At 43.6% G+C, this 21275-nt stretch overlaps 3 protein-coding genes and 1 non-coding gene across 6 annotated transcripts; 2 read left to right on the top strand and 2 right to left on the bottom strand.

Moving 5' to 3' along the window:
• Positions 1-5593: 5593 nt before the first annotated feature.
• rpn1 (ribophorin I) lies at positions 5594-11004 on the bottom strand. 2 transcript variants are annotated; one of them, XM_070902457.1, is made up of 10 exons: positions 10753-11004; positions 9956-10020; positions 9331-9637; positions 9030-9239; positions 8734-8926; positions 8512-8611; positions 8279-8417; positions 7040-7159; positions 6687-6932; positions 5594-6604 (listed from the first exon to the last, which is right to left on the bottom strand). In XM_070902457.1, the coding sequence occupies exons 1-10, from the start codon at positions 11002-11004 to the stop codon at positions 6422-6424; spliced, it is 1815 nt and encodes a 604-aa protein (XP_070758558.1). In that variant the 3' UTR covers positions 5594-6421. The 2 variants fall into 2 exon arrangements, with proteins under 2 accessions (XP_070758558.1, XP_070758559.1); XM_070902458.1 differs by having other exon boundaries at positions 5594-6595; positions 6678-6932; positions 10753-10993.
• Positions 11005-11932: 928 nt separating this feature from the next.
• Positions 11933-12005, top strand: trnaf-gaa (transfer RNA phenylalanine (anticodon GAA)). Its single transcript has one exon. It is a non-coding gene; the product is annotated as a tRNA-Phe (tRNA).
• A 1869-nt stretch (positions 12006-13874) lies between these two features.
• rab7a (RAB7a, member RAS oncogene family) lies at positions 13875-19184 on the top strand. Its single transcript, XM_070902397.1, has 6 exons — positions 13875-14182; positions 15926-15988; positions 16165-16291; positions 16926-17144; positions 17341-17469; positions 17556-19184. Exons 2-6 carry the CDS (start codon positions 15936-15938, stop codon positions 17649-17651), a joined length of 624 nt encoding a protein of 207 aa, XP_070758498.1. The 5' UTR covers positions 13875-14182; positions 15926-15935; the 3' UTR covers positions 17652-19184.
• An 11-nt stretch (positions 19185-19195) lies between these two features.
• Positions 19196-21226, bottom strand: hmces (5-hydroxymethylcytosine binding, ES cell specific). 2 transcript variants are annotated; one of them, XM_070902395.1, is made up of 6 exons: positions 21038-21226; positions 20742-20885; positions 20418-20642; positions 19938-20092; positions 19658-19850; positions 19196-19549 (listed from the first exon to the last, which is right to left on the bottom strand). In XM_070902395.1, the coding sequence occupies exons 1-6, from the start codon at positions 21224-21226 to the stop codon at positions 19364-19366; spliced, it is 1092 nt and encodes a 363-aa protein (XP_070758496.1). In that variant the 3' UTR covers positions 19196-19363. The 2 variants fall into 2 exon arrangements, with proteins under 2 accessions (XP_070758496.1, XP_070758497.1); XM_070902396.1 differs by having other exon boundaries at positions 19938-20076; positions 20480-20642.
• Between the last annotated feature and the right edge of the window lie 49 nt (positions 21227-21275).

The raw sequence follows: 21275 nt of genomic DNA, 5'->3' as shown, positions 1-21275 counted from the left end.
GGCCCCCTTAATTCACTTTTCTCGTGACTGACCTTTGCCTATATGTCTTCAAAATTGAATTTATAATTTCAACTTGCTGTAAATAAATAAATAAATACTGCTGCGGGCCAAACGTGGAAGAAAAAAAATGGCCGTACGTCCATAATGCAGTATTTATGAGTGACACTTGTGACAAAAAAAAAAGAAGATTTTCCAATACGCACACCCGCACACACACAAACACACGCACTCCCCTGTTAATACCGTAGCATCTCCACCGGCCCCGGTGCTCTGATGGTCTCCTAGACAACCGAGATAACGGTGCTGCAGTTTTCCATATCGGTCCCGGAGTCTATTATAGCTCGGGATTAGCTCTCTTTCCGAAAAGGTCATACACAAAGTCACCAAACCTTGCTTTTTTTTCCACCCCATATGGCCCCTCGCGTGAAGGCACATTTATAAACATGCATGTGCCATTTCATTTTAATGCCATTAGACTAATGGCACTGCGGATTTTGTCCTGCGCTGAAAGAAAAAACACTAGGAATATAAACGAGAGCCTTCTGAGGAGATAGGAGAAGAACCCAGTAGCCCCAGCACTGAGGCGGAGAGGTTCTGGCTGCAGGAGAGACAAGGTTAAGTCACGAAGGAGGGGGATGTGCTGTTATGTAGCGACCCCTGGCGAGGAGAGGATGCAGTAGCACTATACGGCAGCAGCCCTTAGTATGTGTGTGTGTGTGTGTGTGTGTGTGTGTGTGTGTGTGTGTGTGTGTGTGTGTGTGTGTGCTACATAGATGTGCATGAAAAGACCTTGAGGGATTGAGCAAGTAAGAATAATCATAACCCGGAGAGGGAGGGAGAGTGTTGCACAGCTGGAATGTTCCAGCTGGGATTCCCGGTGGTTGGACAGGAAGTTAGAGGAGCTCTGACAGGAAGTGTGTTCTCAGGGAGGGCCAGCATCGGGCGGAGAGAGAGAGAGAGAGAGAGAGAGAGGGTGATGTTTCCTGTTGGGTCTCTCCACATGTTTAGACGCCTTGCTTATTCTGTTCTCCCCCTCCCCTCTCTTTCTCGGTTCACTTCACACCCAACATGAGTACATACCACTATGCAAATGCTTTTAGCAGCATCCGCCTGTGCTCACGGTGTTAAATTATAGGAATGCTATTAGAGGACAGTGGTAAGCCAAGACAGTAGATCATGTATGCAGGGTAGGATTGTGTCACAGGATGCAGATGTCACCACATGAAGTGAAACTTCCTGCCCATCAAAGCAGTCGGTGCCAGTTTAATGGACTCACGTTCAGCAGCCCACAACAGAAAGTGGGCTCATGGAAATAATAAGGCAAGAAAATTCAAGAAGGAGAGAGGGTGGAGGAGAGGAGGAGAGAGCAGGCGGAGAGGGAGATGGTAGGTAGAGATGTGATGGAGCGATATGTGGATTGCAAGAGGAAAAATCTCTTTGTCTCTCCTGAGCTCAGTGGACAATCAAAGTTTCCTATCAGCTCTGGAGTAGGGGAAATTGGCTGCCCTGGGAAGGAGAGGGCCACTCTCACAGCCAATGGGAAGTGCCCCTGTCACTCTAATCAGGTCCAATAGACAAAGTAGGAAACGTGCGTGTGTGTCTGTGCACGCTCTCAGAAAAGAGTGGGGGGTTTTTTTTAGAGAGAGAGCAGCTTTGTTTCACTCGCCTTCATGTGATCTGAGATGATACAAAGTCCAAAGTGGCATTAGACCTTGATCTGCCGCTCATCCTCTGCACTGAGGGACATATATGAGCCACGTGGGTGCGTTTTTTTTTTGGCAAAACTTGCCCTGAGAGGCATGACCAACAGTGCTTTGATTGAGCGCCATGTGGCAGAGATCAGTGGGTCTTAGTGGGAGCTGTGGACAGTTGCACACACGGGCGGCAAGGGAAGAGGATTACTGTCTCATCGATACAAATCCATACAGAGAGGGAGGCTGACATCAATATGCACACAGATATAGGCAGAGCACAGAGGCTTTGAGCAAAAGTGAGCGCGATGTAAACATCTGCACGAGAGGAGGACGAGGCCGCCTTTGGTGCTCACCTTTTTTTTTGTGCCATCCATCTCTCCTGCTCTCCCTCTGTCCCCACCTCCCCTGTGCCAGACAAGAATGCGTCTCTCTGCACCCAGGGCCCAATCCTCTGTTTGAAGTCCCATCTCCATCTTTGCGCTCCCCTTCGCTGTCCTTCCCCTTCCTCCGTCTGTCTGACTTGTCTTATCTGTCAGCCCCGCTCCTCCCCGCCTCCTGCAGCTGCAACAAGGGCCACAGACGCCCTCATTGTCCTCCTCTTCCTCACCCTCGCGCTTCTGCGCCCGGCCAGATCACACCTGCCACCTGCACAGGACGCAGGGCCCCGGGACCTTAGCAGCGGGGCTTTCATCCGTCCCTCACCTCGCCCCTTCAGAGCCTCTCATCCCCTCATCCCGGCACCCTGTCACTGAGGAATGGCCGGTGCAGAGGGCCGGGCAGAGCGGCACACAGAGCGGCTGTTGTGAGCATGTGTGTTTTAAGCAGAGCCAGAGGGAATCACCGCAGGTGAGGTGTGTTTGAGGGCGAGTTTTGAGTTTAGATCCGAGTCATATTTCTTCTTTTCGATGACATCCTTTTATGGCTGGGTAGCAGGATTGACTGAATTGAATGAATGCATGTCGTGAGGAACGTGGGCCTGTGTGTGTGTGTGTGTGTGTGTGTGTGTGTGTGTGTGTGTGTGTGCATAATAACATGCTGACAGTGAGGGTGGTGGCTCTGTCTCAGTGATTTATGAGAGTGTGCTGTGAAGGGTCTTCTGAGCAGGATATTGTTCCCTGACTGGTGACTTCTGCCTCTCTCTTTGTGTGTATGTGTATGTGTGTTTCAGAGCGAGAAAGATTAAGAGGAAGAGTACTGCAGGTGAGCCCTCTATGCAATCAATCACTACCACGTCACAAGACCCAGGGGCTTGTGGATTTAGTTTGACTCCACATTTTTTTGCATATTCATTATTTTTCTGGCAGATAAAGAAAGAACACATTCTGCATCATTACTATACTTCAGGAAAGGAAGATAATAATCAACTTCACGTCTGAGGGGGGGACCATGACAGCCCAACCACATGGCCCAACCAGTCCAGCACCCTGCACGAACCCCCTCATCCACCTCAAACACACACACACACACACTCACACACACACACACGGTTTGCCACATCAGGATACAGTGCTGCACATGAATTCCGGTTTAAACAGTATTCTACTCGGCTTACGCCAACAGATAAACCGCAGTTCTTCTGCGACCGGTAATCACATCCTGGGCCAGAGGACAGGGCTGGGGCTGAACAGACTGAAAGGCCAAACACCAGTACCACACAAGACAATGCCCTGTCAATGATACAACAAGCAAAAGGCATCAACAAAACCATGTATGATAACTTGAGCCTCCTTCATGAAGCAGGTTATAGTCCAGCAGCATGATACTTGCTAACAGTATCACTCCAGCAGAAAATTCAAATACTTTTCAGTGGCTTCATGAAAGTGAAATGCTCAAATGTGTTGGGTTAAGTTGTGACATTGGCTCTTCAAAGGCCTCGCTTCTTCCTCAGGATCAGAGCTCATATTCATCTAAGCTTTTAAGAATTACACTGAAGAATACGCTAAAGAGACAACTGAGGAGTCAAAAAAGTTATTCGCTGAAAGTGAAGACCAAGAGACATTCATCAAGTGACTTTCTCCTACTTACAGACGATGATGATCACATGATTAATCACCTGGATGCTCTGAGAATGAAGAGCCAATCAGAGAGACAATAGCCTATTATTCTGCCCAACAAAGACAAAATGCATTAACAACAAATATGGTTAAGACTGAGACCAGAATCAGATTTTTGACATCTGTTTTACAATATTAGAAATATAATACCATAGAAGTGTGTGATTTATTTTTCAAGAATTAGAAAACTGGTAAAAACCAAACTGGATAGCCTGGAGAGATAGTTGCTAAAAGCTAACTAACCTAGTTTAGCAGGGTAGCAGTAACTGCCATCTCTGTAGTCTCTGACTCAGGTGTAATTCATGTTGTTATGATTTCTTTAAATCACATGTTTAAATAAAGATTAATTTATTACACAAGTTCATTAGCTCAAATGGACAAGAGAGCTGCTGAAACAACAAGAACATATTTTGTAAGATGTGTTTTCCCTCTGCCTTTTGGATTGAATAACAAACTGTGCAGTATTTAAATGCATTTTTTTAGGTTTTATGTAAAGACTGACAATGAAAAGAAAATAGGGATAAAAAGGCAACTTACAACTTATACATCTGTTACACATTTCGGTGAAGAGCCTTAAAACGTCAAACCTTTTTTCCTCAACTTCCCTGTTTCTGTAGTTACTGCTGTCTGCTTTTGTAAGGCAGTATCATTATTAGATTTTTTAAAAGTAATTTTATGTGTCATATTGATGTTTAGTATCTCCAGTAGCAACAGAAGAACTAAATAATCTGTATATTGATGATATATAAATATAAATAGTTGTGAAATAATATGAAATTGGCCAAATGGAAGCAGGGGGATGCTGCTGGTGGAGGTGGTGGCCTACATTAGAGAAAACAAACATACAATGAGGGTAATGTAATACTACAGTGACAAGTGTAGATCTTGAAAGTGCATCCAAAGTGATTTCAATCAAAATCAATGCCAGCTTAATTTTGTTCTCAAATGATTTCTCAGTTCCCAAAGGGATCCTTCACTTTCGTCAGTCCAACATTCAAACTCACACAGTGACCTGACGGCATCATCGTTACAGAGTGGCATGCAGACGTGAGCTCAGTGGTTTGTTTCGACACAGTCACTGGTGTTGAGGTGGAACGTGTGCGAGAAGCAGCAGTCCGCCTGAGAATGAGACTCGGTGGCTCTCCGAACTCTCGCCACACCAAATCTCCACTCAAGTACAAACACGCAAACAGAAATGCTATTGTGTGGCCTTTTCAGCAGCACTGAGCATCAGCGCTAACAGACATTGTCTTTGCTTTCCCCCCGCTGTGTATTTTCAGAATGATTATTGTATGGCACATACAATATGTTAACATTATCATTGTGAGGGGAACGGGGCTTGTTATTATGGAGCAGGAAATGACCCGCCAGGACCCCTGGTGACCTCGGAGGGAAAGCGATGACCTCAGACTGACCCTCGTGTTTGTCCTGGGCTCAGACTGGGATCGAGGCAGGTCGGCTGCTCTGCTGACTGAGGAGGAGAGGGCGATAGGTGGGGTTACTCTGAAACAAGGATTGCAACAATGTGCTGGAAATTCCCTCTGAGGTGCCAGTTTTAAAAGGGGCACCAGTCATAGTGCATATGTTATATATGATCTTTATTTTGGGATGTTAGGATGACATACTTTTATCTATATGTCAGCAGAGTATTCAACAGGGTCAAAATGCATTTTGTTTTGTTGAAGAGAAAAAAGTGGTGTTCTCGACACAAGTGCGCCCTCTTTTGATTGAACGAGGGTATTGCTTCCCCAAATTAACAAATACAGTCAACACCAGAAATACACAAAAACTCCCATCATCCATCTCCATACACCCATCATGTCATCTAAAAAACGTGCTAAATGATGAGTTCCTCAAAACTTTATTTCAAATTTGACAGTTTTCCATATCATTGCCCATTTCACAAACATCTGTGTCCCATCTCCCATGTCTTTTCTCGCATACAGCCTAATCTCATGTATTCACTAATCTCATGGTCAAAAAAAAACACCACTTACAAAACAAAACAAAAAAATCATACAAAATGTAGAAAATATGACTGATGAACATCAACGACAAGCATTTGGGATGACACAGAATTAGAGCTTCAAATTTGTTCAAATATAAACGTCAGTCAGGGGCAAGTAGAAAACATTTGTAAGTGCAAAAGAGATTGGAAAAGATTTTCACCTTCATACTCAAGAACTGGAGATGATTCAAACTCAGAAGACAGTATATGTGAGTAAAGACATGAGACCGAAAACACTTGGGCCCTTCAGCTATTTGTTTCAAAAACAGTCCCGTAACCATACATACTTAGGAGGGGGAAAAAAAAAAATACAATGTCCAGATTTGAACATGAATATGAAGTGTAAAGTCTGAGCAAAGTGTGACACAGTTTAAGTGTGGCTCAATAAACTCAAAAACAGACCAACAAGTCAAAAGTTGTGACGTAGCTGCTGTAGAGCGGAGCACGCAGTGACCTCGAGTTTATCACAAGGCACAAGATAAACCCATCACTAGCATAAGATGAGATGTTAACAGTCCATGTCTGGGTTCCAGGATGGTAAAAAAAAAGATGTTTAAGCATTTGTGTCACATTTAATTGAATTCTCATACATACAAATAGTCGGTTGTATGTTGTAGCAGGGGTGGTGTGTGCCTGTTTGTGTGTGCTTGTGTGGCAGGAGTAGTTTAGAGGGCATCCAGCAGACTGTCGATGCGGCCGACGAGCTCCTGTCTCTTGCTGGTCAGAGTCTTCTCGCTCTCGATGTAAGCCTCCTTCTTGACCTTGCCCGCCACCAGCCGCTCCGCCTCTTGGCAGGAGCGGCACACCAGCTCCTTCACCTGGCCGTCCAGCTTCTGCACCTCCCCGACCTGAGAGCACAGAGAAGGGGGGGGGTGAGCCTCTCTGTGCATCCAGTTCATTTAACACAAATTCAAAATGCACATCGCTCACCTTGTCAGCCAAGTCAGAGCCCTCGGCTTTGAGGCGGGCCTGCAGGGAGCTGATCTCGTTGGTGAGGGCGCGGTGGTCGGCCTCCAGAGTCTTCCGGCCGCTGTTGAGTGCCCCGGTGTCGCGGGACTGCTTGTAGCGGTTGACCACCTCGTCCATGTGTCGGTACAGACCCAAGCGCTTGTTGACCAGAGTCAACACCTGCTCCGTGATGGAGGCAACCTTCATACGCACCTCAGCAGCAGGGTCCTGAAAAAGAAGACAGATGTAAAAACAGATTCACAACACATAAGAGTGAAGTGACAATTACTGAATGAAGTGTAGGAGAGGATGCCAAAAGAAACCAGACTCCCTACCTTTGTGATGGCAAAGTCCAGGCGCACGTAGATGATGACAGTGAAGAAGAGGATGTAGAAGGCTCCTACAACCAAGAGAGGCTCCTGCAGCATCAGGATCTTATTGAAGTTATAATGAACCTGGTAAAAGAGGTTTATTCATTCAGACTTAAATACACATCACAGTTCATATCAAATTCAAACAACTGATAAGTAGGTTAAGAAGGTTTTTCCCCCTCACAGTACATATGAATAAATTGATGTTTGAATAAAAACATTAAAGTCTGTGCAAAAGCATGTATCACTTTATACCTTTATTAGACAGCGACAGTAGAGAGATGAGAGGAAATGAGGGGAGAGAAATGGGGAACGACATGCGACAAAGGTCCCCAGCTGTACTATACCCAGGGACGTTGTGGTCAATGGTCCTATAAGCCATGAGGGCACCCCCCCTTGTCCCTGAACTGAAACTTGAGAGCTAAATAACCCAGAAGTGCAGAAATTCAACACCTTGTTTTGACTGTTGATGCTGTGAGGATACAATACTTTAAAGAATGTATTATTATTAAGTACAGTATAGCATTAGATATATTCATAACATTATTAACATCTACATTCCCACAAGCAGCCCCTGAAGACTAAGACATTCATTAGATCCCAGAAACAAAAACATGTAATTTAGCTGTTCATAGAGGTTTTCCAGAGCCTCTTTCCAAAAAGCATGTTTATCAATTTATCTAGATAACTTTGCTCCTCAAATCTGAAACATGGACGCAGTTAAGTTATCCAGACAACTTGGCAAACCTACTGTTTGTTTGTCTTGACAATGGCTTTATAGGCAAGTTCATACAACTGTTACCACAAAGTAACTCAACTTATTCAAAGATATCATGTGTGGAAGGTTTACATTGTGGCCTGAATGTGACAGAAGAAAGCCGACAGAGTTCCCAGTTGTGAGATAATTCAATCAGACTAACATTTTGACTGCTGTGGTGCAGTTACTTTAAGTAATAGTTAAGTACATTTAATGCATAAGAGGTTTTTTGTTCAACATTTGTCAAAGATAAAAAAAACTGTCAGCAGCTCTGCAGGTTATCTGGCTACAACATATCTGGACATATGGTTGATAGCAATGCAGTAGCTACATGTTATGTTAGTCAAAGTGATCTTCTGCCAATCTGCCAGTAAATAATGCATATATAGAGTATGTATATAATAACGCATGCCCAAATTCCCATACTTTTCTACCATTTATCTCACCACAACATCCTGAATGTGATGCTCCACCAGGTTGTTCTTAGTGGCGACCAGCACCGGTCGGCCGAAGGTATCCAGGTACGTATAGTGCAGCTGGTTCGGCATGCGATCAATCTTGTAAGGTGTATCCACGTGGATGTTTCTAATAGGACATGAAAAGGTGAGAAATTAGAATCAAGTACTGCAAAAATCTCTGCTCAACCGAACATACTGTAGATTTGCTTGCCAACACTGACCTGGCTCCCTCTGGCAGGATGATCTTCACAGTGAGGGAGTCAATGACCTGGTCATCATACACGTGGTCAACTAGTCTCATCTTCAGTGCATACTGGTCACCTAGAATATGAAATGATGTGACACATTAGCAACACACCCTGGAGTGTTCCTTCAGTACATGTGTACGAATCAAATGTATCTCCAATGTCTGGGTTAGTTCGGGTTATCAGAGACCAACTAACCCAGGGTGTAAAGGTACTCGTAGCTGGGCAGATTGTAGCCGATGATGTAGTGGGTCTTCCAGCCTCCGAACAAGGGGAAGCGGGGCCTGACCTCCACCTCGACAGAGTCATCCAGAACCTGCAGATGGGAGGTGGATATGTTTCCAATCTCATCTCTGTAGTAGACGTCCTGGGCCGAGGCAGGAAGGATAGTCTGTTGAGGAGAAAGCATATATAGTCATCATCATCACCAACATCGCCATCACCTTAACAGTCACAACAAGTCAGGGGCCAGTGGTTTGTGTTTAATACAACACCTTGAAGGATTTGACAGATGAGATGCCGCTGTCTGACTGACGCTGATAATCATAACGTGAAAAGGGCCCCTTCAGGATGGCTCCTGTGTGCCTCAAGTCGATGGTCTCTTCCACAGCAATGTTACCCCAGTGAGAGACCTCAATGGTCCGAGTGATGCTGCTGATGGTGAGGAAGGGCGAGTTGTTTTCATAATGGATCTTCATTGTATCCTGGACAGTAGAGAACGTGCATAACACAAAATGTTTTAGCAACTTTCCCCCAGCTTCACCTGAAGCTTGTCAAATCTGGTCAGAGCTCTACCTCACTAAACGGAGCCACATCGCGGAAGGGTCCATACTCAATGATCTCATCAATCTTGCTGGGGTTACCCAGCTTGGTGTAGCTCTCCACCGTCTTGGAGGCCAGGCGGACACGGGTGGTCTGGCTGCGGGTGGGGTACGGGGAGTACAGGTAGTGGTTCCCCTGAAAGACCACCAGCTGGCGCTCAGCCTGGGTGACGTGTGTGGGGAAGGGCTTCAGGACATGGCTAAATGTCATCTCCACCTTCGCTTTCAGCTGAGCACCTGCTGCCAGACTGGAGGGCAGCTGCACTTTGTAAAACTGCCCACTGTACACATGAGACATGACACAGAGGAGCATGGATAAGAGACATGTGCATAATGATGTGAAGCTGATTCACAGGAACTACAAAATGCAATCTTGTTTTCAGAAATTCATTGTTGAATTCTTGAAAAAGAATTCAGTTTTATTATTTTACATTATACATGGAAAATGCTGCCAAAAATACCTAAATATTTGTTAATATGTCCGTTTTTTCATCTAACAAGTATTGTTTTATAATCAAACCCATATTTGTTCTCATTAAAAGCCACTGGACTGACATAAATCACTTGGATGACAATAGAGAAGAGTCTTTTACTCTTACCTTTGGCCCTGAATTGTTGTCTGTTGGAGTTCAAGTGCGCCATTCTCCTCCTCATCACCCTTCACCTGTGGAAACATGGTGGTTTGAGCATACTGTCTTTGAAATGAAAGATCACTTACAAGCAAAACAAAAGGACACAAGTGAGGGGTTTATAATGCAATGGATAATAGTTCCCTGAAGGAGCCACGTGTAGTGTATTATTCTGTCTAAAAACAGAGCATTGCTATAGTTTCATTCATAGTGGAGGGGGCAGGCCTGCGCAGTCACACACGGAAGTGAGCTGCCCAGCGCATACGTGTCATTCAGCCACTGACAGAGCGTGCAGCGCTGCGGAAGTCAACGTCTTATTACTCACATCCTTAGCCATTCAAAATGAATTTATCTGGTCTAGGTTAAGCTGTTTGCGACACTTATGCTCATAGAAAATGAGCTGGTGCCAATACCTTGCAGTAAGCAATATGCACCTCGAAATGGTAGCTAACTGTGGCTGTTTGACTTCCGAGCTTGCAGAGCTCACTGTCTGCAGGACTGAATCACATCACATAACCCTTAAGAAGTTAGCTAGCAACTGTGATTTCGTGCATTCAGTGAATACATTGTAACATCTCATGGTAGCATGCTATCTGTGCACTATTTCTGCTGTCAATAACGTAGATTAATGCAACATTTGAGAGCAGCAAGATTTTGCACAGCCAGGATGTGTGTAGTATACTATGAAGTGGCTAACAAGCTAAAGCTAGCGAGCCGGTTACAGGCAGCGGTGTTGGTGTTGTTTCATTCACTGATGTTCTGCTCACCGAAGCTCCGATGTATGCCAGGTGCGGGACCAAGTCATCCTCTACCGCTAACATGAAGCTGTGGACGGCGGAGTGTCCGTGGTTGGACAGCACGATCTCCGCGGTGATCTTGGCCAGATGAGTGCTCAAGTCCACGACCCTCTTCACCTCCTCGTTCACCAAACCGTCCGCCGAAACCTCCGAGCTGAGAGCAGCCAGGAGCAGCAGACACGCGGCGAGAAGTGGCGACTTTCGAGTCATGGTTAAAGTCATTACTAGCTGGAATACCGGGATAAGAGCGGAAAACTGGGGGAAGTGTAGAGCAGCAAAGAAAGGCCGCCGTGCCGCTCTACATCAGAAAGAATGACGCTTCATTCAGTCCGGCGCGATGACGTCACGTCGCGCTTTTTACAACGCGCTGTGCGTCGGAAGCGATTGTGAAATCTGACACAGAAACATAAAAACAATCATTTAATATGTTTTTACAAACGATAAAACCATTTAAACATAACCCGCGAAAAGTTTTAGCTCTGAATTTTGGTAGTTTGACTGTCAGAGCATGAAATAATTGTGGCAGTGACATTTCCCGTCCTGCTGATGGCGCCCGTGTCAATCTACTGTTAATATATCAATAACAGTTGTGTGGCGTTTGATAGACTTCTGATAATGTATTTTTTTCTGTGGCATGTTTTAGTTGTCAAGCCGAAATAAAAGAGAAAAAAAGCAAAATTTCGACACTAAATGGACTTTTGAGGGCATCGGCGATATGAAATATGATAATGTGAGGTTGTGCTTTGGGATGTAACATAGATGACAACAGTGAAGACCGAAAAAATAGAGTTGAGAATCTGCTTAAGTGGATCTTTATGCAGTGCAGACCGAGCATCATTGGTGAGAAATACACACACTACACCAGTGCGTGTTATGAGATTATTGAGAAACTTACAGTATGAAATAAATGTAACGCCACAGTTAGTAGCATGTTTGACACTATAGTGAAAGTGTGAAGATAGGCTATTGTATATTCTTTTTGTGAATGTAGCCTGATTGATTTGCAGCATTCAGTCATATGTTTAGGATTGAAAGGACATGAAACATTAATTGAAAAAGTTTTTAAATATATTATTATTTATTAGTTGAACACGACTGTTCTTCTCTTACTGACTTTTCGTCACCTGTGCTAAATACTTTTTGATTATAAGCCGAAATAGCTCAGTTGGGAGAGCGTTAGACTGAAGATCTAAAGGTCCCTGGTTCGATCCCGGGTTTCGGCAATTTGGTGAGGCTTTTAAGTGTTTGTCATAATTGTATTTAGAGATCAATATAGATAATATTTGAAAACCAAAGCTCACAGTCAAAAATGATTTAGAAATTTAGCGGCCTCAGTCAGAATCAGGTTTATTGTCAAGTAGGTTGTCACATACAAAGAATTTTCTGTGGTATTGTGGTGCATGACAATAAACAGTAAAAGGAAAAAACAAGGAAAGTACACATAAAATCCACACAAATCATCTGCTGCACATTGATTGCTGAAGATTGCGTCACCCTGTAACACTGTGACACTGTGGTCATTTATAAAGGGGGGGTACAAAAAGTTTTTTTCTAGGTGGAGGATTCGGAGCATTGAGATGTAGCTGACTTTCATGTGTAAATGAAATGTGATTTAAAAAATTTGGTATTAGAATACAATCTAGAACAGTCCATTGTTGTGGTGGTCATCATCAAATGCCCAGATGGTGTAGTAAACTGGTCACGAGAGAACATGGAAGCTGCTGATAGAGCTCTTGGAGACCTGGAAACTATTCATTTCATTCATCATTATTGCACCCAAAGTCGAGCACCCAGACACTGTACCAGCTGGAGAGGAAGCTGGACTTAGGGAGTGTCAAGGTCCACTGTCCTAATGAAAAAAGAAACATCCCTGGATACTTCAGTAAACTGGTTTCCAATGATCAACTGCTAAGAGAATGTCAGAGCTGTCTGATAGGAAGCAGCGCGTGAAGCTGGGGAAACACGTCTCAGACTTGCGGACGATCAGCACCAGTCCGTCAAGCTCCTGAAGTTCGCAGACGACACCACCCTCATCGGACTCATCTCTGGAGAGGATGAGTCTGCCTACAGGTGGGAGATTGACCATCTGGTGACCTGGTGCAACAGCAACAACCTGGAGCTTAACGCTTCAAAGACAGTGGAGATGGTTGTGGATTTTAGGAAGAGTGCAGCCCCATCCGCCCCCATCACCCTGTGTGACTCTCCAGTGGACACTGTGGAGTCCTTCCGTTTCCTGGGCTCCATCATCAGCCAGGACCTCCGGTGGGAGCTGGAGCCCCCACACACACACACACACCCACACACCCACACAAACACAAGTTATACGTTATATTAACGTACACCACCCTGTCTCCCCTGCATTACATTAACGCACGCACCCCCTACTGGTCAATACTGGACACTTTACCTGGACACTTTATTTTGGTCACTGCACTGTTTGTTATTTATCTTATGTTATTCTTTTACCTTTATATTTTTACATGCTTGTTGTCTGTCAGATTATATGTTACATGTTAAAAAAAAATGTAGCACCATCAGGCCACGGCAAATTCCTTGTAATGTCTGTTACTTGGCAATAAATTGTTTCTGATTCTGATTCTGATTCTGATTAAGAGCTAGCAAGAGAGCCACGGTGAGCCATGGCAAGCCAAGGCACTCCTTGTCTGGCACCACTGGCAGACAGCAAAGATGGCTGACATCAGGATATCCTACAAGTGGCAGTAAAAGGCTGTGATGAAGGACAGCAATGAGGCACCAGTAGCATTGGGGAGCGGGTGGGGGGTAGGTCACGTTTTTGCCCCAGACTCCCTTGCAGGTTATTCTGTTAATTGGCCCCGCGTCAGTGGAGCAGTAATTCACTGGAATTAGTCTGGAATAGTGAGCTGTATGGACTAAGTACTGAATGATGTATAGCCATGCGTATAATGTGCAAGATAGATGTCATTAAATCTATGTTAGGATTTATGACATCTGTGTTGTGACTCCTCAGCTTCTGTTGAACAAGGCGTGTCCAGCGCGTGACGTCAGCCCTCACCGACAGGGCTTGTTTTGGAGGAAGTGAGCACAGCTCGGCTAGCAGCTAGCACGTTAGCTTGACAGGAAAAGCAAGCGTCAACGGGAGCAGAGCGAAACAGACCATTGTACCAAATTGCTTGTTACACGAACGGAGACATACATCGGCAGTGGCAGCGTTGATTTTGATAAGTAGAGTTAGCTGCGAGGCTAGCTATCAGAGATTATTTAACTGTCGACGCTCTTAAGTTAAACGAGTTGTTTTCTTACGGCAGACATTTATAGGAGCTGTTAGCCAGCCAGTTAGCCTACGCGTTAGCTAACGCTTCCAACCGAGGCAGAGGAAAAGTCCACTTTTGATATTTTTCACCGCAGGATCATCGCCCAGGTTAGTTTGCGGTGACTTTAGTTATTGGTTTTCACTAACGATTTATGTTAACGATATATCTGTTGTGAACTAGCTAAGTTTCCCGTTCTGTAATAAACCTTACTTAGCTAACTGACATTAAACGTTAGCTTAAATTAAGAAGTGTCACTGATATGGTAATTGTTAGTGGGCACGGAATCCAAAACGCCTGGCTTTAGTTATTCTGAAAATAATCTGTATTTAATAATGATACTCTTCTCTGACACAAACTATGTTCAGTCGACTTCTTGCATTTGCAGAGATAGCTTTCTAGTATTTATCAAATGTAGTGTTTATTCTACCTCGCTAACCCTTTGCAAGTCTGTTTGATGTCTTTACGGTCGTTAGGTAAAATGTAGAGACAAAACTCTCTACTACAGATTATAGAGAGGAAATATTTACAACCAGGTGGGTTCACAGGTTTCACGATCACAATTATAGACTTTACCGGTATGTGTATTAGTACTACAGCATTTGCTGTGCTAATCATGCCTGCCAAGTCATGGTTCCGTTAGTCCTGTGTTTTAAAACCATGTGATCAGTCCCTGACACAGTGTCATGGGGTGTAGATTATGTGAGCCGCACCGATAGCTCTTTGCTAGGTTTGTAGCTCTGATATGGATTCAAACAGTGGCTTTTCATTCACATAAGTGGCTTTAAACGTTGAGTGATGTCTGGATAAAACCTCTGACTTAATCTTTTTTTCAACAATGCTTTCTCCAAGGTCTAACCTGAATGGAACAATGATTTAAAGCCCATCGGTAATAGAGTGTGGACTTTGGTCATTACAGCTGTATGTGGTTTATTATTACAACGCACACTCAGCTAAGGTCAGAAATGCTTGGGGTTGTCTTGATCAGCCGTGGATTTTAGTACAAAACTAATCTGTATTTCTGATGATCCAGACCATTAATTGATATTAATATGTGGTTCCAATTTCAGAGGTTGTCATTAAAGAACAGGACATATTGCATGACATTATGTGAACAGATAATGGAAAAGTTGGGAGGAGGAATTTAGTGGTGTTTATTAGGAATCTTATATGAACGAAATAGAGATTAGTCAATGGGGGGTTACATTTAAAGAGGAAGAGTTGAGGATATTTCAGGTCTACAATGAATGCACCTTTTTTCCAAATGTAATGCTTTTTATTTGTAGGCTCCATTCAGTATGTTTTTGAATAATTGGGGGGGTGTTCAGTTTTTGTTTTCAGTTTATTGTAATGTTGGGAGTGAGACAATGCAGTTTCTTTCCTTTGAATGCTTTGTCAGCAGCATAAATTTCACGAAATCAGCGCTTTACAGTATAACAAAAACAACCCGCTGCTGTTACAAAATTAGTAGATGTCATCACAGCAACCCCAGCACTGCATTGTTCAACATATTGTGGAAAAAAAACCCAAAAACAGTCAATCGTTTGTTTCATGAGTTGTATTTAGAAGCTTGTGGTACAATGCAGTGCAACACATTGTTTTACCCCTATCACTGTATTTTTCTTTGTGAAGTGAAGGAAACGCAAGTATAGGAGAGATTTCATTCCATTTCTTTTGAGTGTATTTCGAGACGCACACGGACCATAACATCTTTCACTGAAACCTGTTGGCCCTTATCAAAAGGGTCATCACTAGGGCATGGCTGGAGCCATCTTGTTTGAGCAGTTCCAGCGTTGGTCTGCTTCTATTAGGAGTATTCTTCCCCCCTCTAATCTAATTTTTTGTCTTTACAGCTGCGGCACAATGACGTCAAGGAAGAAAGTACTACTCAAAGTCATCATCCTCGGAGACTCCGGGTGAGTGATGTTGAGCTGTAACCTCAAAGAGTTGGGACAGAAATAAGGAGCAATGCCTGCTAACTTTTTTTGTAAATAAAACACTTGATTAGGGTATTGAACATAATAATCCGCTCACAGCAATCAATCCACCATCATATGTTCTGAATGTCGTCCTATGATTTTCTTTTTCCCAGAGTTGGGAAGACCTCATTGATGAACCAGTATGTCAATAAGAAGTTCAGTAACCAGTACAAAGCCACAATAGGTGCTGATTTCCTGACGAAAGAAGTCATGGTGGATGACAGACTTGTCACAATGCAGGTACTGAGGAAAATAACACTCATAAGCATGCCACACTGACGTATCTCTCATTGAAACACAATTATTTATTCCTGTTCTGTAAAAGCAGTTTGTTCAAACATTTCATCATGTTTACTGTACATTACCAATGTCATTATAATAATAACCTACTAATGTAAACTCTTTAATTGAGTCAAGGTTAAAATCAGAATTAAAGTTAACCTGATTATTAGAGCTGGACAGCAACCGGTCAGTTGGGCTTGCTTTGGCTTTTTTCTTTATTTCCCAGTATTTTTATTCAACACCTCTAGACAGAATGAACTTGTTACAAAGCTGCATTTTTCTAAACAAACAGCATTACGGCTAGTGATGCTGGATTAAGAAATAATCTTAAAAAGGCAAGCAACAAAACTTTCAATCAATTTTAGTTCCTTCATTTTCTTAGAAGTTTCTTGTAATGTACCACACATAACTCCACTATCAAACAAATAGTGTAAACACGGGTGATTAGGAAGATCTGCTTAATGTGAACCATGTAAACTCTACAGTCAAAGTAGTACCTTAATCTCTGTATTTACAGTAATCTGATTATTTTGTGCATGTAAACACAGCATGTCTTCTTTGCTGCGTACTTCCTCTCTATTCTGTACCTTAGATTTGGGACACAGCAGGCCAGGAGAGGTTCCAGTCCTTAGGTGTAGCGTTCTACCGCGGAGCAGACTGCTGCGTCCTGGTGTTTGACGTGACGGCACCCAACACCTTCAAGACTCTAGACAGCTGGAGGGACGAGTTCCTGATCCAAGCCAGCCCCCGAGACCCGGAGAACTTCCCCTTTGTGGTGCTGGGCAACAAGATTGACTTGGAGAACAGACAGGTGGGTCCCGAAAAACATATTTGTGTTTGCCAGGGGTGCCGTTATGTGCACCATTTGTTTGTTTGTTTTTCAGTCATGGCTAGTCATTTTTGAGGCCTTTAAAAAAACAAAACAAAAAAAAAAACGAAAGGGTTGAAACGCTCATTATCTTGTGTCTGATGCCTCGGAGTATAACATCTGCTCCTTTGTGTTTCAGGTAACAACCAAGCGAGCACAGGCTTGGTGTCAGAGTAAGAACAACATCCCATATTTCGAAACCAGCGCAAAGGAGGCAATCAACGTGGAGCAGGCCTTTCAGACCATTGCACGCAACGCTCTTAAACAGGTAACGGAGGCCAACAAGAGATCCTAGTCGGCAGTTTGACCCAGTCTCTAGCCGGGCTCTCGCTCAACTATGTTGTCTGATTTCAGGAGACCGAAGTGGAGTTGTACAACGAGTTCCCTGAGCCGATAAAGCTGGACCGGAGCGAGCGAGCCAAGCCGTCAGCGGAGACCTGTAGCTGCTGAGGACTCTGAAGCTCTTCAGGGGGGGTTGTCACTGCCCTCACAACCCTGTCTTGCCTTGTCTATATATCCCCTTCCCCATGGCCCACTGTGTTAATCCTTAATGCCCAACATACAAGCAGCATCCCACTCATAGAGTATACTACCACACACACAGACATGCTGCAGTCACCTCCGTATGTATACAAAACATTTTCTATAAAATATGAGTCTCCTAGCCCAAAGAACACCGTAAGGAAACATTATGGAATTCACTTGTATGATGCTTAGTATTTCCCAGTGTTTCCCTGCGTACTTTTTCATGGCGGTGGTGGTTTGGGCTAATCTCATTTTTGGTTCCGTGTATATCACTACTTTCACACCCAGTTTTGGTTCTAACTGCTTTTATTTGGATACTTTAAGTGTTAGATCCAAGCATTATCTCTACATGTTTGTGTCGATGAGTAAAGTTAGAAAACTAATGTTTTTTTGTTGTTTTTTTAATTGAAGTTTCTTTAGCAGTGGTGGTTGTTTTCTTTCGTTCACGGCCCGCCACTGCTGCATGAATAGAGGAAACACTGCGCCCCCCCCCCATTTTACTCATTTGTGTTGTGGCTTAAATTTGTGTCACTCTCAAAAAACACTTTGTTACCATGGTTTCACTGATACTTTAAACAGGGAGTCAGAACTGAAGTAGTGAAGGATGAGTGTGTGTGAAGGTGCATGTATGGATCACATTAATATGCTGCCTGCTGATTCTCATTCTAATTGGTACAGAATTGAAAATCAAGTTCCATGATAAATTCATCAGACAGGTGTGTACAGATTTTCTTTTCTTTTTTTCTGCACTTTGCGGTCATCCACAATAATTTAAGACTTGTTCAGACATCTCATTTTGGAGCCACAATAAATGCCATTGTAGCTCAGGTTGAGGACATCGTGTGAATCCAGACTCAGCTCCCTGATCTCAGTGCTGTCCCTAACACTATTTGCTGTTCCTCTATTAAGGAAATGAAGGTTCGTCTCGTAATCAGCTATTCTTGGTACAACATTTGACGTGGGAATGAACCAAATCAAGACAGTGTGTCGTTCTACCTGATAGGCTGGGAGAAGAGGGTTTTTTTCTCAAGTATAAATATCATTCATAACAGTACTATTAGCTAGTACATTTCTTTTTACTGTCAACTATTGCAAGACTTTGTATATTTGCAAACTTCTCAATCATTGTGTGGGGAAGGCAAAAAGTTGTGTTGTAAATCTCCATATCTGACTCTGCCAGTTGCTCGTGTTGGCAAAAACAATTTAAGTGCTTGACATTTCTTTTAACCGATCAGATCTTTAGCCGTCTGTTCGTATTATGTTAAAACTTTGAAATGCATTATAGATTACAAGATAGCATACATACTGTAACTTTGAAAGAAGAAAAAAAACGGGGTGGAGGGAAGTATTGGCATTCATCATTATTATATTATTAATATGATAAATGCATAGCATCTACATTGTTTCAAAAATGTCTTTGCGTTTCAAGTAATAAGGGTAATAAAAATCTTGAATAAAGCATACTGTGATCATTTCTTTTATTGATAACCTTTTGAAATGAAATAGTATCTGTGTAGCATATTTTATTACATTTAAAACAGTTACTACTGCAAAAGAAAAAGCAGTGGTAAAGTGGAATACATAAGAACTAAACGGTCTTTTAAACACTGCAGAGTTTTCAGTCCCAGTTCATATCTTCAGTTGGTTCTTGGTTTTTTATTGGCTCCCTGAAGCCACTGCTGCAGTGCTCCTGCAGACTTGCTCTGAGCCTTGTGTTCTTGCTCTTCTTTACTCTCACATGTGCTGGGCTCCTTCCTCTTTGACGGTGTGCTGCTCGCCAGCCAGCTCATCATCATCTTACTGCTGGCTGTGGGCTTGGGTTCCTAGATGTCAAGGGTTAGACTTGTTAGCTTTAAATCTTCCTACTTGCCTGACAACTGACACTATATTGCTAAATGCTGAGTAAAATAGGTTACCGCAGTAAATGATACCTTTTTGCTGTTAAGGTCCACTGGCTGAAGGCACTCTGGAGAGTTGTTGCGAGAGTTGTTTACAAGTGAAGAGACAGGATGAGAAGTCAAAATATTTTTAGACTGGAGCAGTTTCAAGGCATCTAGAGACTTCACCTCCCCAAAATCAAGCCACCTTCTCACTTCTTCCTCTCCATCCAGGATTGCTGGCATCCTAAAACACAACAACAACAACAACAACACAGTGATTTAGGATTTCATACAGACAGATGAAAAGAGTTTCCCTGTTAACTATCCTTACCTATCATGGATGCTTTGCAGGTTTGGGGAAGCATTCACAGTGATGACACTATATGTGTAAAGGGGTTCTCCGTCACCTGGGGGTTTCCAACAGTCAAACAGTCCAGCCATAGTCAGCAACTTCCATCCAGTCCACTCACCTAGTTCTTCTCCTCCCTGGCCAACACATAAAGCAGAGGGGCATGGCCATAGCATCTTTTAAATGGTAAAAAATGTGACAGATTTTGTTGGTATGGTTGTCATTTTGTACACTCCTTAGCTTGGCACTAACGTCAAAACTAAAGTAAACTATGTATCATGGCATTTTGAATGCTAAAGAAACACCTGGTGGACACATGCACATTTTTGCTTTGGCTCCTCTCCCACACAGGATATTTTCAGCCGTGGTAATTTCCGCCACAGCTGCATTCTCTCTACCTCTGCTCTGGATGAAAGCACATGTTCATGGTGTTTATATTGCTATAGAAGACCTGATATAAACCTCTGTCAAGTCTGGGGAGATCTCCTCTGGAGGGCACACTGTCTCTGAATTCTCCTTATTGCGAGCTGAGGTCATGGGGTCATCCCGACCTTCTGTTTTCTCCTGACTGGGTCCCCGATTCTGAGGGAAGTATATGAAGAAAGGCTGCTTGTCTTTTTCTTGCCTCTTCCACTCATAAAAACCATCGGCCAGGATGACACAGCGCTGTCCTTTTATCAGGGGATCCTTTTGGGGAGAAGACAAAGTGATTAGACACGCCTGTGTGCATAGACATAAAACACAGGAAAGATAAAACAGCCTAGCAGTGCCTCAAACTGTGTGCACCTTGTAAGATTTCTTCTCCAATATATTCTCACTGCGGCAGTTGCTGGTGCTGTATTGCATCTTGCTTGGGTCATTCTCCTTAAACCAGGCAGGTACCAGACCCCAACGCATCGAGGCCAACACACACTCATCCACAGGAGCAGTCTGAAGACAAACAAGGAGGGAACACAATAACATGAGCACCCAAGTTTTTTCAGAGGTGATTCTACACGTTATAGGGAAAATCTATTTGACGTCCTTCACTTGCAACAGTATATGAGTCTCACTGAGGCAGGGAAATATACTGTAGTTTTGACCTTATCGAAATGCCTCTGGGACAGCAGGACGGGACTCATAGACTGGGGGCTCTTATTGTAGGACGGTCGGTATTTGTCTGCATCTCCATCCCTCCAGCGGGGCTGTCTCCGCCGCCCTCCTCGGTTTCTGTAAGAGCAGGCTCGGCTCACCTCGTCAGGAGCAAGAGTACACGCAGTCCTGCCACACATTTTACGGCTAACGTGGAGCTTTTCAGCCACCTGAGAAAGAGGTTCAAGT

The sequence above is a fragment of the Enoplosus armatus genome, chromosome 3, assembly GCF_043641665.1.
Source record: "Enoplosus armatus isolate fEnoArm2 chromosome 3, fEnoArm2.hap1, whole genome shotgun sequence".
In the NCBI taxonomy this organism is placed as follows: domain Eukaryota; kingdom Metazoa; phylum Chordata; class Actinopteri; order Centrarchiformes; family Enoplosidae; genus Enoplosus; species Enoplosus armatus.
This window is presented reverse-complemented; position numbering and strand designations above follow the sequence as displayed.

What these genes read in the sequence shown, in the direction of transcription:
- rab7a (XM_070902397.1), top strand. Translation starts at nt 15,936, where the DNA reads ATGACGTCAAGGAAGAAAGTACTACTCAAAGTCATCATCCTCGGAGAC. An exon ending in ACAGACTTGTCACAATGCAG is followed by an intron (nt 16,292 to 16,925) that starts GTACTGAGGAAA and finishes TCTGTACCTTAG; the next exon opens with ATTTGGGACACAGCAGGCCA. An exon ending in CACGCAACGCTCTTAAACAG is followed by an intron (nt 17,470 to 17,555) that starts GTAACGGAGGCC and finishes GTCTGATTTCAG; the next exon opens with GAGACCGAAGTGGAGTTGTA.
- hmces (XM_070902395.1), bottom strand. Translation starts at nt 21,226, where the DNA reads ATGTGTGGCAGGACTGCGTGTACTCTTGCTCCTGACGAGGTGAGCCGA. An exon ending in CCCAGAGGCATTTCGATAAG is followed by an intron (nt 20,886 to 21,037) that starts GTCAAAACTACA and finishes GTTTGTCTTCAG; the next exon opens with ACTGCTCCTGTGGATGAGTG. An exon ending in TCTCCCCAGACTTGACAGAG is followed by an intron (nt 20,093 to 20,417) that starts GTTTATATCAGG and finishes TGTGTTGGCCAG; the next exon opens with GGAGGAGAAGAACTAGGTGA.
- rpn1 (XM_070902457.1), bottom strand. Translation starts at nt 11,004, where the DNA reads ATGACTTTAACCATGACTCGAAAGTCGCCACTTCTCGCCGCGTGTCTG. An exon ending in ATGTGGCTCCGTTTAGTGAG is followed by an intron (nt 9,240 to 9,330) that starts GTAGAGCTCTGA and finishes TCTACTGTCCAG; the next exon opens with GATACAATGAAGATCCATTA. An exon ending in CGAGTACCTTTACACCCTGG is followed by an intron (nt 8,612 to 8,733) that starts GTTAGTTGGTCT and finishes TTCATATTCTAG; the next exon opens with GTGACCAGTATGCACTGAAG.